Genomic DNA, 14,629 nt, shown 5'->3' with positions numbered 1-14,629 from the left:
TCCACTTGGTATGTGATTAATAAAACTCTTATAACAGTTGAGATTTCTATATTTAACTAGGTAAGGTAGCTTTGAGTATTGAAGTCATGTAGGACTTTGCAGTGACGGTAGAAAAGGGGTGTTCACAAAAGATTCCTACCAAATCATACATCGACAAAATGTGGAAATTATTCTTGCGGTAGATATGAAATTACCATTTATAATGATCAGATTCGTGAGTCTATGATGACGGAATCAGCCACGTCGGTTTGTAGCAAATAGATAGACGCGAGGATTCCACGTGGGGGTAGCAGCAAAAGCCAGTCAATCATGTATAAGCTGGGCTTAACGTCAATCTCGGAACTCGTGCTTATGTTGACTTGACATCTCATACGTAACCTTTCATCTTGGGTGAGATCGACACCTTCACGACTAAGATAAGAGCCGCATCTAGCTAACTTTAATAACCGGCCGAAGCTTGAGATGAAAAATCCCGAAGTCTTGGAATAAAGCCACAGTTGAAGATGCTGCCCAGTGCTCTTAAGTAGATAGGTACCAAGGTACTGGGTACACATAAGAAATATCGGTTTTCATGGTACCAACAAAACAAAAAATGAATATAAATCCCGAGACTTAAATTTCACAATACGAGCTCTTGTACCAAGATATTTCCTCATTTTGATACTTCTCCGAGAAACTTGCACAACTCACAATTTTCGGATGGTGCCGTGATGCCGCGATGGCGTCTGTAGCGTCTGTGGCGTTTACAGGCGCGAACCGCATCCACAAGCTGCGGCTTGACCGCCTGTCAGCTCAGCAGTCAACCACTGGGCAGTTACCCCTGAAACTTTCTTTATTGAACTCGAACGTGGAAACATCCACTAAGCTCTAGACTTCGTCGAACACCAATATTATCAATAAGTCCTCGGTCCGATCAATCTTTAACTTAGGTAACCTTCTTATCAATCGAGTCTAGACAGGCGAACTCGCTTCCAGAAATTCTTGTCAGCACTTACTAGGTACCAACCTACCGTTACGAACCGCCTTAGGTAATCGACTAGATCCCGAGTCATCTCTACCTATCAGATACTTCACATCCAACCGTAAAGGAAAGATGGGAAGTGTCAGTGACTTGCCTTTCTGGCAAGTCAACATTCCCGAAAACGAGAGGACAGAGGAATGCCCTGAATTTCTCAACCAACTGAGCCCTAAGGATATCGGCATCATCGGCACGCCCGACTTCCTCTACCACAGATCCACGTGGTCCGAAGTGCAGAGCATCGTGGCAGAGAACCGGCTAGATGCGTTCCGCCGGGTGCCATCCGACCTGAGGCGCTATCTTGAGTACACCTGGACTCTAAAGCGGGACCACGGAAGCGTCATGAATTTCGTCTTAAGTCAGCGGCTGCACTGGGAGGCTCCCGTGGCGCCCCGGGGCAACCCGTTTGAATTTGACGACGACGTGAAGATACTCTGGAATGATTGGCCGTATGGTATCGATGAAAGGATAGTGCATCTCGTGGTCTGGACCAAGTTCGATCTAGCTGAAGATCCCGTCACGACGGACCTTACAGACGAGGCGAGGGCCGCGATTGATGGGTACGTGCAGAAGAAATTTGGGTCTAGGGTGGCGAGGGATCGCGTAAGTGATATTGCAGCCTCATTCCCTCCGTAGTTGATTACACTAAGACGCCACTGTAGTACATCTGGTTCAAGAATTGGAGATCGTTGAAATCCGTCCATGCCGTAGAGCATTTCCACGTCATGCTTTTCGACCCGGATCCTAAATTCATTGATGAGATCACTAACGGTGACATTCCATCTTGTCGCAAGGTTTGACCTGTCATTATGATAGAATTAGACGATGCATGGCCACGAGTATGTGTACGTATAGTATACATTCATCGGATTCAATATGAGACTGTAACCACGAGGCATGACAATAATGAAAGAATACAGGCATAGAACAAGATGTTTCGTAGTGGAAAAATAGGTACAAATAAAATTTTGTTTGCTATTTGCATTATTCTCGTTTCAATTAAAGCGGCCGCGTCATTCATACAATTGAGGGATCTAAAGGCAAACTACCTACCTAGTAGGTAATGAACTTATTGGCAATGCACCTCACCGCTTTACGGCATCTCCAAGGTCGGCAACCTAAGCCCGCTCATCTTCCTGCACTCCGCCGTCTCGCTTCGCTTACTCTGAAAACATTTCAATACTGTCATAATCGACGCGGGAATCGTCTTCGCCAAATAAGGGTGTGCTATAATATCTCTATGCAACTTTCATGTTGTTTCAATTGAACCGAGTGTACCAATTATGCGAACAATGAAATAAATCCATATGCCTAGGCCAATATGCGTACTCCAGTCACTACCGCAACCCTCAACCTTTAGGTTACAATTTTGTATAGATATCGTGAGCCCCTTATATACTTAATGTGAACATTCTTTTCATTTCTCTTTACCTAGGAATTTTATGTAAAATGGCGAAGACTGAAGTTTGCGAGATTCACCAATACGGTGGTGTTGTTTCTCGCAATTGCCTTACATTTAGGGGCACCCAGAAGAGTAGCCGCAGATAGTTGTATGAGGGCATACATCCCCTCGCTCGACATAAGATCTTCTATCTCATAATGGAAGAGCAATATGTGTTGAACAGCTTCTTAAAGTTAGAATAGGAGGAACCCGATAAAAGATATTGCTCGAACTTACCCCGAGTGATCCTTGTCCATCATCGACAATGATACCAATTCATATATCATGAATATTGCCATCTCACTAAAAGGGGGGCATTATCCCATAGTCACTTCCACAGAAGGACACTCCGCAAAAGGCACAGCAATCGGCTTCTCGAGACAGACCTTGACCTTCCATCCTCGCTCTTTCATGGGCGCCGGGTTATCGCCTATTCTGAAATCTGATAGTATCCTATTCGCCACATGTGATGCCAGGGCTTCGAGCGTCTTGAATGACGAAGTCTCTATCGTCTGTACGAAAATGTCAGCGATTCCCAGCAATTTTTTCGATAGGTTGTTAAACTCAAATGCTCACCTCCACGATAATCTTCTCGAGATCACTATGGACATCCTCCACAACATCATACCGATCAATCTCAACATCCGCAACAACCATCTGCTTCGCCTCACGCTCATTCGGGTTAACGCCAATCAGCGTCGGGACATGCAGCCCCTGGATCCTCAGACATCTCGAGTACGACTGTAAGGGGTTCTTACTAGCCACCTTCTCCTTCTCCTCGCCCTTTCCCGCAAACTCCCCCCTAAACCCCGCCGTAACCGTCAAACTAACCCCAGCCCCCAGCAACGACGCCTTCGGCAACCCAATAGTCAACACTAACGAGCGCAGCGTCGCCGCATCCAAGAACGGCACCTGGTCCAACGGCAGCGCAACCGAACTCCCATCAACCACACGCCCCGTCATCCTCACCCACAACAACTCCAACACATCCGCCGTCCTAGGTGCTCCTCCCTCTCCCACACCCCCTACCACCTTCGTCCCCACACTTCCCGGCTTGCCACCCAACCTCAAAACCTCCAGCCCCGCCAACAGCGTCTTGCTCAAGCTCCCATAATGCACCGTCCCAGCATCCAGTAAATCCGTGTCGCCCGACGCCGAAACCCGCTCATCCCCCGCATCAGCGTTCCCAGAAAACGGGCGCGCGAACGAGACTTCCGAGGAAAGCAAAATAGGCTGCGCGAGCCCGGCACGGCCCCAGGCGTCGCGACCGACGGGGATCGAAGCCTGCAGGTTGCGGACGCGGACAACAGCGACGGGCTCGCCTGCATCTGCGCGCGCTTGCCACGAGCTGACGAGGGGGGCTGGGGGGTCGGTTGTGTCGTTTGTTGGGGGGCCGCCGGGCATTTTCGCGGGGGGGTTCCAGAGGGATGATAGCATTGTTGCTAGGCTACTAAGGGTAGGGTAGGGTAGGATAAGGTGGTTGGGGAGTTATGTATTGCTTTTTAGCGGACGGACGGGGCGGCGTAGAGGAACCCGCCTTTAATGACGCAAGGTGGGCTGTGGCTTAGTGGGGGTTGTTAGTGGAGGATAGCTAATGGGATAGGGGCTTTGACTTTCTGCGGAATGGTAGATGGGAATCTTGGATTTTAATATCTGAAAAGTCTTGATGTTTCTGTCTCTGTTCATTTGACACAAAATACTTAAATGCAAGATAAAGGTGAGATGAGATCCATGAGTGCTCAGGTAAGATCCGAGTGAGATGATGTATCCGGACATTTCTAGGCTCCACTCGGAGATGTACATATGTGTTGTCCTCGTACAACTCAACTCATTATGTTCAAAACTACATCTGATCTCTCATATTTATTCGTTGACTTGAAATATGTCTTTCTTGCGCCGACATCAATCTAAAGACTAGGTATTAGACGGATCACACATCATCGCCCAAATACAGTGCGTCTCCATAGCTCCCCATTTGCTTAAGTCGGTGGATAGGCATTCGATGTCATGGAAGCCACATCTCTTGTACATTTCATGGCCCGCCGGGGAAGATTGGAGGTAGGCAACCAGACCAAGCCTACGGGCCTCGTCTATAACTTGCCGTACTAGCATCCTTCCCGCACCGCGGCCTTGCTGTTTTGGATCGGTGTGGAGGAGTGCCATATCTTTACTTACTATTAGTGTTCTCATACAACATTTCAAAAAGCCACATAGCGACATCTTTCTCCTCTCCTATTTGTATGAATAGTATAGTCTCGAATGAAACATGGGGTACTTACAGACATGTGGCCTATCTCCCCAGAGACGCGCCCTCTGCTTCATAGTGCCACCGAACACCAATTCACACGCCTCAGCGTTGGATCCGGGACCGAACTCACGAAGAGGCGTCGGCTTTGGCGGCTCGGCGTGGATATGCCATTTAGAAAAGGCGATCATCTGCTCGCCTTCAGGCAAGTCGGTATCAACAACCTTGGACCATCGCACCGTAGCATCGTTATGTAACTCGGCAACTAGCCCTTTTGCTCTCCCATCAAATGCATCCGGCGGAGGAGGCCCTGGAAACAAAATTTCGCTGAACGAGTTTGAGGCGTACGCCACCCCTTCAATCTCTGCTGATCGGCGCGCGTCGGCTTCAGTGGCTGGCTGTAGTTCTAGAGACATCCTAGCTGATTGCTTTATGCAGTAACGATTGCCTGTACATATAAGCGAGTTGGTAAAACGAAGGCCTATGGATCGACGTCTGTACGGAAGCCTGCTTGACCACTAGCTTGATATATGTGGACAGAGAAGTAGAAGCTGCACTGTTTTCAGACAAACATTGAAGTGGCTTCTTAATATTGGATTCCTGACCACGCCTCATACCGGATGCCTACCTCATCACATAATCTTTGTGCCTATGACTCTCCAAATCCGTAGCTAAAATATTATATCTGTACACGCTATGCGATACGGGTAGTGACTCATTGGTCAAGTGGGGGTTGAATGTCGCTATGTTAGGTACTTAATTTTATGTAGGATTCGTTTGCCGGAGACTTTCGGCGAGTGTGATTGATAGATGCTTACCGGATGCTTGAGTATCGCCCTATGAAATATTTGATTTCCTCATGGTGCAGAAAACTCCAAACTGCAGTCATTGAAGAGAAGAAAGTAAGATTCATGTTGGTGGTGATCTAGATAACAGGTATACATAGACCCACAGTTCCAAACCCCCAGATCTTTCCGGGGAAATATTCTCCAACGGCCAGGCACATGTCCGAAACATACCGCTTTCCTTCCTATCATTCACCTTCTCACCTTCATCCTCACCTCTTTTTCACCTACACCGTGCCTGCATATATGACTAGGTTCATATTACATATTACATCATACGCCATTTGCCCCTTCTGCACGTATCTGAAAACCAAAAATCCACAGTCAAACGGGGGATACCAAACACCTTCCTGCCCATTCCCTACACCACCCATCTATAAAACCCCTGTACCTAGTCCCATCATACCAAATCCGGTCATACAACCAAGCCACCCCAGTCCCTCCATCCCATACCAACCCCCACCTTCAATCCAAAATGCTCACTCTCCCGGAAGGTCTAACCCTCCACCCCTCCACCCCGGAGCGCGGGCGCTCGGTCCGGACGACCCGAGCCATCAGCGCCGGCTCCACGATCGCAACATTCAGCGGCACCGGACCGCACTCCTCCCCCACCATCGCGATCCCAGACAGCTCCCGTCTCTCCGAAACCTGCAGCCACTGTCTGCGCGTGAGCGCCACCCTCCTCAACACATTAACCAGCGCCTCCAACGCCGTATTCTCCCGCACCGCCACCATCCCCAGCACCCCCCCAACCACCGTCCCGCGGGGGTCCGTCGCCGAAGTGCGTCTCTGCACCGGGTGCAAAGTGTCGCGGTACTGCAGCGTGGCGTGCCAAAAGGCGGACTGGGCGCTCGGGCACGGGAAGGGGGAGTGTAAAGCGTATAAACGGGCTCGCCTGGATGCGATGAAACAGGGGTTGCCGCAGGAGATGCCGACGCCGGTGCGTACGCTGATCCAGGTGTTGGTGCGTCCGGATATGCTGGACGCGGTGTATGAGACGGAGGGACACGAGGGGGAGCACCGGACGGCGCCTGGGACGCGGTTTTTCGAGATGATGTTGCAGGTGAAGGCGGCGTTGGAGTATCTTGGTCTTAAGGGTGAGGCGGACGATGTTAATATACCGAAGGGGTTGGATGTTACTTGTAAGGTGAGTGAGTGAATGTGTGGGTGGGTGGTTATGTTTGGGTGAAGGGTTACTTGATATAAGTACCTAACCTATGACGTTTTTTTGGTGTGCTTGTGGCATTGATACTTCGATTTGGATCTAACGACGACTAGCTACAAGTCAACTCGTTCAACCGGCTGGACTCAGACTTTGGACAGAGCGGCATCTACATGAACGCTGCGTTGGCAATGGTCAACCACTCTTGTATACCGAACGCCTATGTGTCATTCACGGGACGGGATGGTATCTTGCACGCGTATCAGGACATCAAAGAGGGCGAGGAGGTCACGATATCTTATTCAAGTGAGTTTCAAATCGATATATCTTCTACGAACACTACTAACAGTTGGCTTACGATAGACTGTGACATCCCTCGCTCGGAGCGCCGGCATTACTTGAAGACGCACTATTATTTTACTTGCAATTGTCGTCGGTGTCAGGACGATCTGGATATCTACCAAACCTGCCAGGTATATCCGAATCTGGAACTAAACTTGTCAGACCCGTTTAGTCTTGTCCGTGATATAGATGGGCTACGAAACCCTCCCATCAAACAATTCCTGAGCTTGAACAAATCTTTGCAAAACAATATTGCAGAGATACTTCCCATCTTCGAGACCAAACTGAAATTTTGGGACCCGGTCGCGATGCAACAACAAGTACGACACCGCTGGAAGCTGTGCGCGCAACTTCGAACAGCGGGATTGTATGCTTCAGATCCATTACTCCGGGTGCTTGGTGATGCTAGTCTCTGTTTCGCGAGAACAGGCAAACATGCCTACGCCTTCGCTATTGAATGCTTCGGCGCTCTGAACATTAGTCCAGTGATATCGCCTGCACCGTTCTTTGCATCGAGAGTAAAGAGCATGTTGATGCTCACCAGGGTGTTGAGCTTAGGTCCATTTTCTACACCGGCTAGAAGCAGGGAAGAATTTGCAACTAGGTTTGCCCAACATTTAAGTAAGGTAGACCAGGCCACTATGTGCCAGGCACTCTTAGTAGCGATCATACAGTATTGCCCTGCGGCCAAATCCGACGAATGGCAACTACGTTACCAAGCACAGGATCTATTAGATGACCTCAAATCCTTACCAGGCCGAGAAACCGAGAACGCGTTAGTCGATGCTTTCGCCAAGAATCCAAATGGCCCAGAAGAAAGGCGTTTCTACAACACCGTGGTTGTGGGGCCGATTCAAGAAGTAGCCGGGTTTGCCTTGAGGATAATGGAAGCCGAGTTTGGTGGATAAGTCTGGATACGTTGTATTCCGCACGAAAATCCGTTGCCGGGAGATGGGAATTCAGTCATTTGAGGCGGCATTCCGCAATGCGGCAAGCCTTGTGAGCCTCCTCGTGGTCCTTTTATCAACTGCACCTGATTTGGTGAGTCGTGGAGAATTGGGTGCCTGGGCACCTGATGTTTGGGCTCTAGTAGACGGCGAAGAAAATGAAGAATCACGGTTACTTGATGGGGAATCGGTCCACACCTTTCGCGTCGACTTTTTACTTGTCGAAGTAGTCGGAGACATAGGTAAGCCAGCAGCTCCCTTTAGTCGGGGACTGTGTTTCCTTTTCCGGCTGGGTGCTTCAGGTAGTGAATTAATGGAATGCCTATTTTGGTTCCCCACATCTGAAGCATCTTGATTATTAGATGTTGGCCCCTTATCCATCCTCTGAACTCGCTCTCTGAGTATTTCAAACTCCATCCGGAGAGCTTCAATCTGGTTTGCTCTTTGGCCAATCTTGGTGACATTTGTCGTAAGTATATCGATCTCTCGTGATGGAAACACGGTCTCTTTCGGCGCTGACTTTTGCGATCTTTCTTTAGCCAATTCTTCCTTGAGCTCCCTCAATTCGGCTTTAAGTGAAGCTATTTCCTTAGTATGGGCATTTTCTGTTAATATCGTTTTGTTCATTGTTTTCTTAGTTCCGTCTAAGTCATCCCGCAAAGCCCCCAAATTAAGTCGGGCAGTATCGAGGCCTGAATTTAATGTCTCGTGCTTTCGTTGTTGCTTTTTGGCCGATTTTTCTAGTTCGTCACTTAAAGATGTTCGGACGTCCGAAATCACCTTCTTGGCGGAGGCAAGTTCTTCGTCAAGACGGGTATATGCTGACTTGTTCTGAGACGTGTTTTTGACATCGTCGACGACGATTCGCAGTCGAGCAACGTCATCATCCATGCTATCAATCTTCATGAAATTGCCCCTCTGCTCTTCTTTTAAGTCAACCATGTCATCCCTCAACTTCTTGATTTCACCTTCAATGCGAAGCACAGCATTATCAAAAGAAGAGGCCATCTGAAACCCAGCTCGATTCAGTCTATGGGTTTCTTCCTTCTGTGCATCTAGTTGGGATTGAAGATGGTCAAGGAGATGACCTTGGATTTCTGAGGGACCGTCATGATCCATGAACATATTGGCACTACCCTCGGAGGCTGGAGGGGTGTCAGCAGCTGTGGATCCACCTTGTGAAGCCTCCTTAAGCTTCAGCGTTCTCTGAATCTTTATTTCAGCAAGTTTGCGAGTATTTGAGTTTATGAGTCGGATTGAAGAGAGCCGTAGAAACAATTGTCCACTGTGGTTATCAGCTAACTGCGCTTAAGCAACGAGATACATTTGAAATGCTTACTCGCGGAGAACGTGGTTAACTGGTGTGTCTAAACATTTGAGTCCAATGACTGCATCGCAGTTGCACGCCAAGTCTTGAAGATGGCTATAAGAGACCAATTGTTAGCCGAATTTGGCGTGTCATTGAATTCTGATAGGGTCCATACCAATTTTCTACCAGTGTTTGCTTATCCCCAAGTCGCACCGCGCCTGAGAGCGCGACAGACAATATTTGTTCGCTGTCTATAACGGGACTAATATAGCTTTTGCCAATCTTGATCCACTGATTAACGAAATCGCATAGGTATTCGTTGCAGTTTACGCAGCTGCAGATGACTTTCTCCATAGTAACTGAATGTCTGGCAAGTCAAGAGAAATGTTGAAGGATTCTGGAGGTATGGGCGTTGATGGATGCCCGTAGAGGAAGGCGGGTACCTGCATAAAATACGGGGTTGGTGGATTCAAATAGCGGGACATTATGATAAGAGATAAGGATTTGTCTACGCTCCCATATCTTCATATAGTGATCCATGGATGATAATTAAGAGGCAACAATAAATGTTATAGCTACCTATATCTAGATCTAGTTATAGAACCCTGAGACTACTGCATTGAAGCTTCCAACAGGTACACTCAATCCAAAAATGTGTAACTAGCAGCAGACGAGCCAATGACGCCAAAGTTGTTGATCAGATCAACTATCTTCTAATATATCAAGGATAGCACGTATCCATTGCAAAGAGTATGAAAATGGGGTATCTCTTAATCCCAATGCCAGACCGCACTCATGACTCGTATCTCATGCGCCTCACCTCCTAGACTTCCTTTCCACTACCTGCCTATACAAGCCAACAAAGACTGCCGCGATATACAACACCCCAAGACACAATTTACTTGACGCCGATGAACCCGATGCCATTCCGCGCAACGCTGACCGCCTTCTTCAAAGCCTGGTCCTCCCTATCCGTCCATTTGACGCTTAGGTTATCCCAACTACTGCCGGGCGCCGCGTACTCCTTCTTGAACTGAGCCTGCATAGCTTGTAGACGGCCCATCTCTCGGGGGTCGCCGGAGCCGCTGAACACGATAAATCCCGTACAGGGAGGTAGCATGTCGTATATGCGCTTGATACGCTGGGTGAGGTTCTGGACGCAAGTCTCAAGAGATATGTCCGACAGATCAGGAGGTGCAATATCGCTCTTGTTATTCCACCATCCTTGGCGCGCCTCTAATTCTCGAAATCGTGCGAAGATAAAATCGGCGCCGCCGAACGGTATCTCCTCAGCGACAGGGTCGCCTTTCACAGCGCGCATGACGCCCTCTTCTACCTCTTCATCGGACTTACATCCGATGGGGAACGTTGATGCTGCACCAGCACCCTTCATCGGGTCGCCCCAGTCGACCATAGCGCTTGTCTTGCCAACATGGACACCTCCCTTGGCTTCGACCCCACCATTCGCGCGATAAGCCTTGCCGGCGCGAGTTAATCGCCGGAAGAGATTCTCGCCTTGCGCTTCATGGTTGCCCCAAGATTTCCCCTTCTCGCACTTCTGTTTTACAAGATCCAGACATGCCTTGGCGTCTTCGATCGAATCATGACCGGCAACTCCTTTCTGAATCTCGCGCTTGAGAAATCGTTGGGTCAAAAACTTTAAACTATTCTTGAGCGGAGGCCCTCGGTTGTGAGGGAAGAGAATGGAGGTGTCGACGATGAAAGGGTGGGTAAGTCGTAAAGATTTTAGGTCGGCATCTAATGAGTGTCCTACAAGGATCGTTCGTGGATGGAGAATTTCGAGGAGCTTCGACTGTATATCTCCCAGTGTTGTGGTTACAGGGGCCAGCATTTCCTCTGTGATGCCGGAGAAACGGGTGACATAGTCGATTATTGGCTTGTCTGGTTTGACGAGTTCATCTAGGACCATAGTCCCGTCCCAACTCAATAAACTGATCCTCGTAAGAGAATATTCATCTGGGCCCGTAACACACATCTCACAATCGAGCGCGAGGATTTCTCGGCCAGCCGTGATACTTCCTTGTTGAATTTCTTCTTCTGGAACATCGCCATCCGCAAAATCCTCTACGTTGGTGTGAACCCAGCCAGGTAGATCTTCGAAGTGTTTGCGCCGCTCTGCTGGTATACAAGCAGGATGTAGGACATACCCATTTGCTTGAAAATCCTCCGGCATCGTCAAAAACTCTGTTATTCTTGTGCGTTGATCTTTCCAGCCCTTCGGCTCCTTCGCGGCCTGGACACCCTTACCCTTCTCTTCCTTAGCCTTCTCAACTGGCGCCGTGAGCATAGTACCTAATGGTGAACGTAAATGGCCAAACTTTTCGTTCCCCGGGGTCTTGACTGGCCAGAGATGGGGAAACATATCGGCGAAATCCTTCAAGATATCCGGAAGCTCGTCTTTCTTGAGTAGTCGTGGGTAGTAGTCATCCGGAGATGTCATTACTCGAGGTCTTTGATCAAGATCGAAAGGCTGGTCATTATATGTAGCGAAATCGACATCCTGCTTAAACATGGCTTCCTCCAGTCCCGGTACCATGATTGCGACAATCTTTCGGAATTGCGGCCGTTGGGAAATTGCGACCCATTGGGGCGCAGTTCCTTCAGAAAATATGTAAAGAATTAGATTCCGAAGAGAATCTAGTGCGATCTTAGATTGGAGTTTTGCGTTGTAGTTGAATGTGATAGAAGGGTAATTGGTCGATTGTGGGCTCGGAATCTTCTTCTCTTTCTTTTCCTTCTTTGACTTTTTGGAGAGACGATCTACAGTCTGCCACCCTTCGTCGGGTTCATCGTGCGGCTTTGAACGCTTAAGACTGCTAGACTCGCTATTGGCTGTGTCGGGTGACGCATCCTCAGGCAAGCCGGTGGGAATTGATGGAGGAGCTTCAATATCGATGTCAAAGGTATGCGAGGGTTCAGGATCGGGATCAGTGATAGACAATGGACCATCAATTATAGGAGTTTCAAGCGATTCATGCAGAAATCCTTCATCAGAGGGTGCGACGGGGTTATCCATTGTCGCGTTATAAATTCGCAATCAATTGTGTAGGAATCAATGCACATTTATAGTCAGAAACATGAAAGAATTGAGAAGTTGAAGTTTTGCAATTGCAGCGCGGCGTGCATGGCCAAGGGTCGACTATATTTTGGGCGGACCGGGTTGGATTGATTGAAGCCCCACCTGGAGCTTGCATGGATACCTAGGTATGTACCTGGGTACTTACTATGTGGGGGAGGCTGGGATTCGACAATCAGGGATCGTCTATTGACCCGCTTTAAAAGAAGCAAAGAGTTTGATTGGTTGGATCGTTAAGATATTGGCGAGTTCAAATCCCCCACCACTACTAGCAAAAAGTCCGAAGACTGCCGCCAAGTTCGTTTAAATAGAACATCTATATTGGTCCCTATTATATAACTTAGGAAGCAGAATAAATGATGAAAGTGGTAGAAAATCGAAGGTATCGGATGTTAGGTCGAGAGCACCCATAAATAAGTAGAATATAATGTAATTTTCTAGCATGAGCTGTAGTCTTCCTCCTACAAGAGACAAAACAGAAGATTTATAGATACGTGCGTAACTAAGAATATACAAGAAGCAAGAAGATCACTTTACTTTGTCTCGCCTAGCCTTGCTTCTCCTTGCCTACTCGTATATAGGAATGCCCATATGACCTAGACGAAGCTTGATTAATCCCCCCTTTTTTGAACGCCTGACAACGCAAACTTTATGTTTCTTCGGAACTTGGTCGTAATAGTCTCATAACTTGCTTTTGATCATTTCTGATTTCCCATCTTCAGATACCACGATTGCAATAACACAGATATCGTCGATCTTGCCGCCGTGCCAATTTTCCCGGGGGTAATATTTTTGGACTTCTTTCGCAAATGGCCCGTCGACTTCTTCGTTTACGCTGGCTAACTTGGCTGCCCCCGCGATCTCCACAGCTAATGCGCTCTGGAGTGTTAATGGAGGCCGTATCGAAGGGTCGTCTTGAGTATGCTTTATATCATCTGCAACTAGTATGCCACGCTTCTTACTTGGCACCCAAGCACCGAGGCGAACCATTAGTCGACTAACGATTCGGAGTATATCTTGGTTGAACAGATTATCCCATAGACCGTCACTGGCAAAGATGAGGATGTCCCCATGTTTGAGTGTATGTTGTGTGACGTCTGCATCTTTAGGGTAGTCACACAACTGGGCCCCACCGAACGCCGCGGCGCGTGCGAGCATGCTAGCTGGTACTATCGCCAGCTGAAAAGGCGTGTTGAATGCGTGAGTCTGCGGTTCTGAATAGTAATGCACCGCATTTAGACGGATGTGTACGAAACCCGAATCGCCTAAGTTAGCTACTTCGAGCTTCCCGTCTTCGTTTGCGATAGCAACAGAAGCCGTACTACCCCCCGCGTTTATAGAATTGTCTCTGCATACATCGTCATATCCTCTCTGCATAAGCGATTTTGCCGTCAGCAACGCTTCGCTCGAGACCGGCTTGTGCTCGTACGCCGCCGAAGCCATGTACTCGCAGAAACCGTGCGAAAAATCGGCTGGATCGACTCCGGCATCCTCCCAACCACCAACACCATCGGCAATACCGAATGCAACCGTATTCGTATCGCCTACCCGAGTTATGAAGAAAGCATCTTGGCCGCTAGCTGGACGCTTCGATTTGGGGCGTTTGTGGGTCTGGATTCGGTTGTAAGGGTTGAAATGGAAGACATGAGCATATGGGTCGAATCGTTTGAATTTTGTAGAAAAGGCAGCCGCAGCATGGTATACAAACCGACGTGTAGGTTCGGTTTGTGGTTGCGGGTCTTTCGATCGAAGGATAGACTGTACGGAGAAAGTCCGCATATGGTGATATAGTTGCGGCGAGGCAGGCGTAAGTCGCAGTGAGGATCTGAGTTGGGATTGAAAACACGGGATTAAATGTCTGAGTGGAACTCCATTATGTGTCTTCGAGAGCATCGTGGTTCAACTTGAGGATGTGGCTTTCCATGAGTGGCCACGAAGGATTATAAATTACCGTAAGCACCTCACCCTTTCCTCACTCTAATGTTATCCGTAAATAATAATCTACGGACTGAAAAAAAAGTAAAAAGTAGAAAGTAGAAAAGTGCTCTTGAGGCAAATTTGGACAGACGGCTGCCAGCTGCGAACTTAACCAATCCTGGAAATGGCATGATCTTGGCACGTGCTCACGCGTAAATCGTACCTGCGAATTCAGCTGTGGGCAGCCGCGCTAGCTGAGGTACAGTACAGCACTAGCAGCCTAGCAGCTCCAGGGCTGGTAGGTTA

The 14,629-nt window shown here is 48.4% G+C and overlaps 7 protein-coding genes across 7 annotated transcripts; 2 read left to right on the top strand and 5 right to left on the bottom strand.

Annotated features, from left to right (window-relative positions):
• Positions 1 to 663: 663 nt before the first annotated feature.
• GGS22DRAFT_151100 (uncharacterized protein) lies at positions 664 to 1,980 on the top strand. Its single transcript, XM_047959424.1, has 2 exons — positions 664 to 1,621; positions 1,681 to 1,980. Exons 1-2 carry the CDS (start codon positions 1,094 to 1,096, stop codon positions 1,816 to 1,818), a joined length of 666 nt encoding a protein of 221 aa, XP_047824352.1. The 5' UTR covers positions 664 to 1,093; the 3' UTR covers positions 1,819 to 1,980.
• Positions 1,981 to 2,504: 524 nt separating this feature from the next.
• Positions 2,505 to 4,293, bottom strand: GGS22DRAFT_14585 (Dihydroneopterin aldolase-domain-containing protein). Its single transcript, XM_047958881.1, has 3 exons — positions 3,036 to 4,293; positions 2,697 to 2,971; positions 2,505 to 2,643 (listed from the first exon to the last, which is right to left on the bottom strand). The coding sequence occupies exons 1-2, from the start codon at positions 3,894 to 3,896 to the stop codon at positions 2,777 to 2,779; spliced, it is 1,056 nt and encodes a 351-aa protein (XP_047824351.1). The 5' UTR covers positions 3,897 to 4,293; the 3' UTR covers positions 2,505 to 2,643; positions 2,697 to 2,776.
• Positions 4,135 to 5,269, bottom strand: GGS22DRAFT_14572 (acyl-CoA N-acyltransferase). The gene is made up of 2 exons (XM_047958878.1): positions 4,739 to 5,269; positions 4,135 to 4,624 (listed from the first exon to the last, which is right to left on the bottom strand). The coding sequence occupies exons 1-2, from the start codon at positions 5,118 to 5,120 to the stop codon at positions 4,374 to 4,376; spliced, it is 633 nt and encodes a 210-aa protein (XP_047824350.1). The 5' UTR covers positions 5,121 to 5,269; the 3' UTR covers positions 4,135 to 4,373.
• A 614-nt stretch (positions 5,270 to 5,883) lies between these two features.
• Positions 5,884 to 7,987, top strand: GGS22DRAFT_14563 (uncharacterized protein). Its single transcript, XM_047958873.1, has 3 exons — positions 5,884 to 6,696; positions 6,828 to 7,017; positions 7,075 to 7,987. The coding sequence occupies exons 1-3, from the start codon at positions 6,025 to 6,027 to the stop codon at positions 7,959 to 7,961; spliced, it is 1,749 nt and encodes a 582-aa protein (XP_047824349.1). The 5' UTR covers positions 5,884 to 6,024; the 3' UTR covers positions 7,962 to 7,987.
• A 25-nt stretch (positions 7,988 to 8,012) lies between these two features.
• On the bottom strand, positions 8,013 to 9,663 carry GGS22DRAFT_183859 (uncharacterized protein; the record flags this gene model as incomplete). Its single annotated transcript, XM_047964136.1, has 3 exons — positions 8,013 to 9,285; positions 9,340 to 9,423; positions 9,485 to 9,663. The coding sequence occupies 3 exons, from the start codon at positions 9,661 to 9,663 to the stop codon at positions 8,013 to 8,015; spliced, it is 1,536 nt and encodes a 511-aa protein (XP_047824348.1).
• Positions 9,664 to 9,845: 182 nt separating this feature from the next.
• On the bottom strand, positions 9,846 to 12,410 carry GGS22DRAFT_151087 (exonuclease). The gene has a single exon (XM_047959423.1). It carries the CDS (start codon positions 12,344 to 12,346, stop codon positions 10,208 to 10,210), a length of 2,139 nt encoding a protein of 712 aa, XP_047824347.1. The 5' UTR covers positions 12,347 to 12,410; the 3' UTR covers positions 9,846 to 10,207.
• A 320-nt stretch (positions 12,411 to 12,730) lies between these two features.
• GGS22DRAFT_151085 (protein serine/threonine phosphatase 2C) lies at positions 12,731 to 14,425 on the bottom strand. Its single transcript, XM_047959422.1, has one exon. The coding sequence runs from the start codon at positions 14,297 to 14,299 to the stop codon at positions 13,088 to 13,090; it is 1,212 nt and encodes a 403-aa protein (XP_047824346.1). The 5' UTR covers positions 14,300 to 14,425; the 3' UTR covers positions 12,731 to 13,087.
• Positions 14,426 to 14,629: the final 204 nt, after the last annotated feature.

Source organism: Annulohypoxylon maeteangense (assembly GCF_022496945.1).
Source record: "Annulohypoxylon maeteangense strain CBS 123835 unplaced genomic scaffold GGS22scaffold_1, whole genome shotgun sequence".
NCBI lineage: Eukaryota > Fungi > Ascomycota > Sordariomycetes > Xylariales > Hypoxylaceae > Annulohypoxylon > Annulohypoxylon maeteangense.
This window is presented reverse-complemented; position numbering and strand designations above follow the sequence as displayed.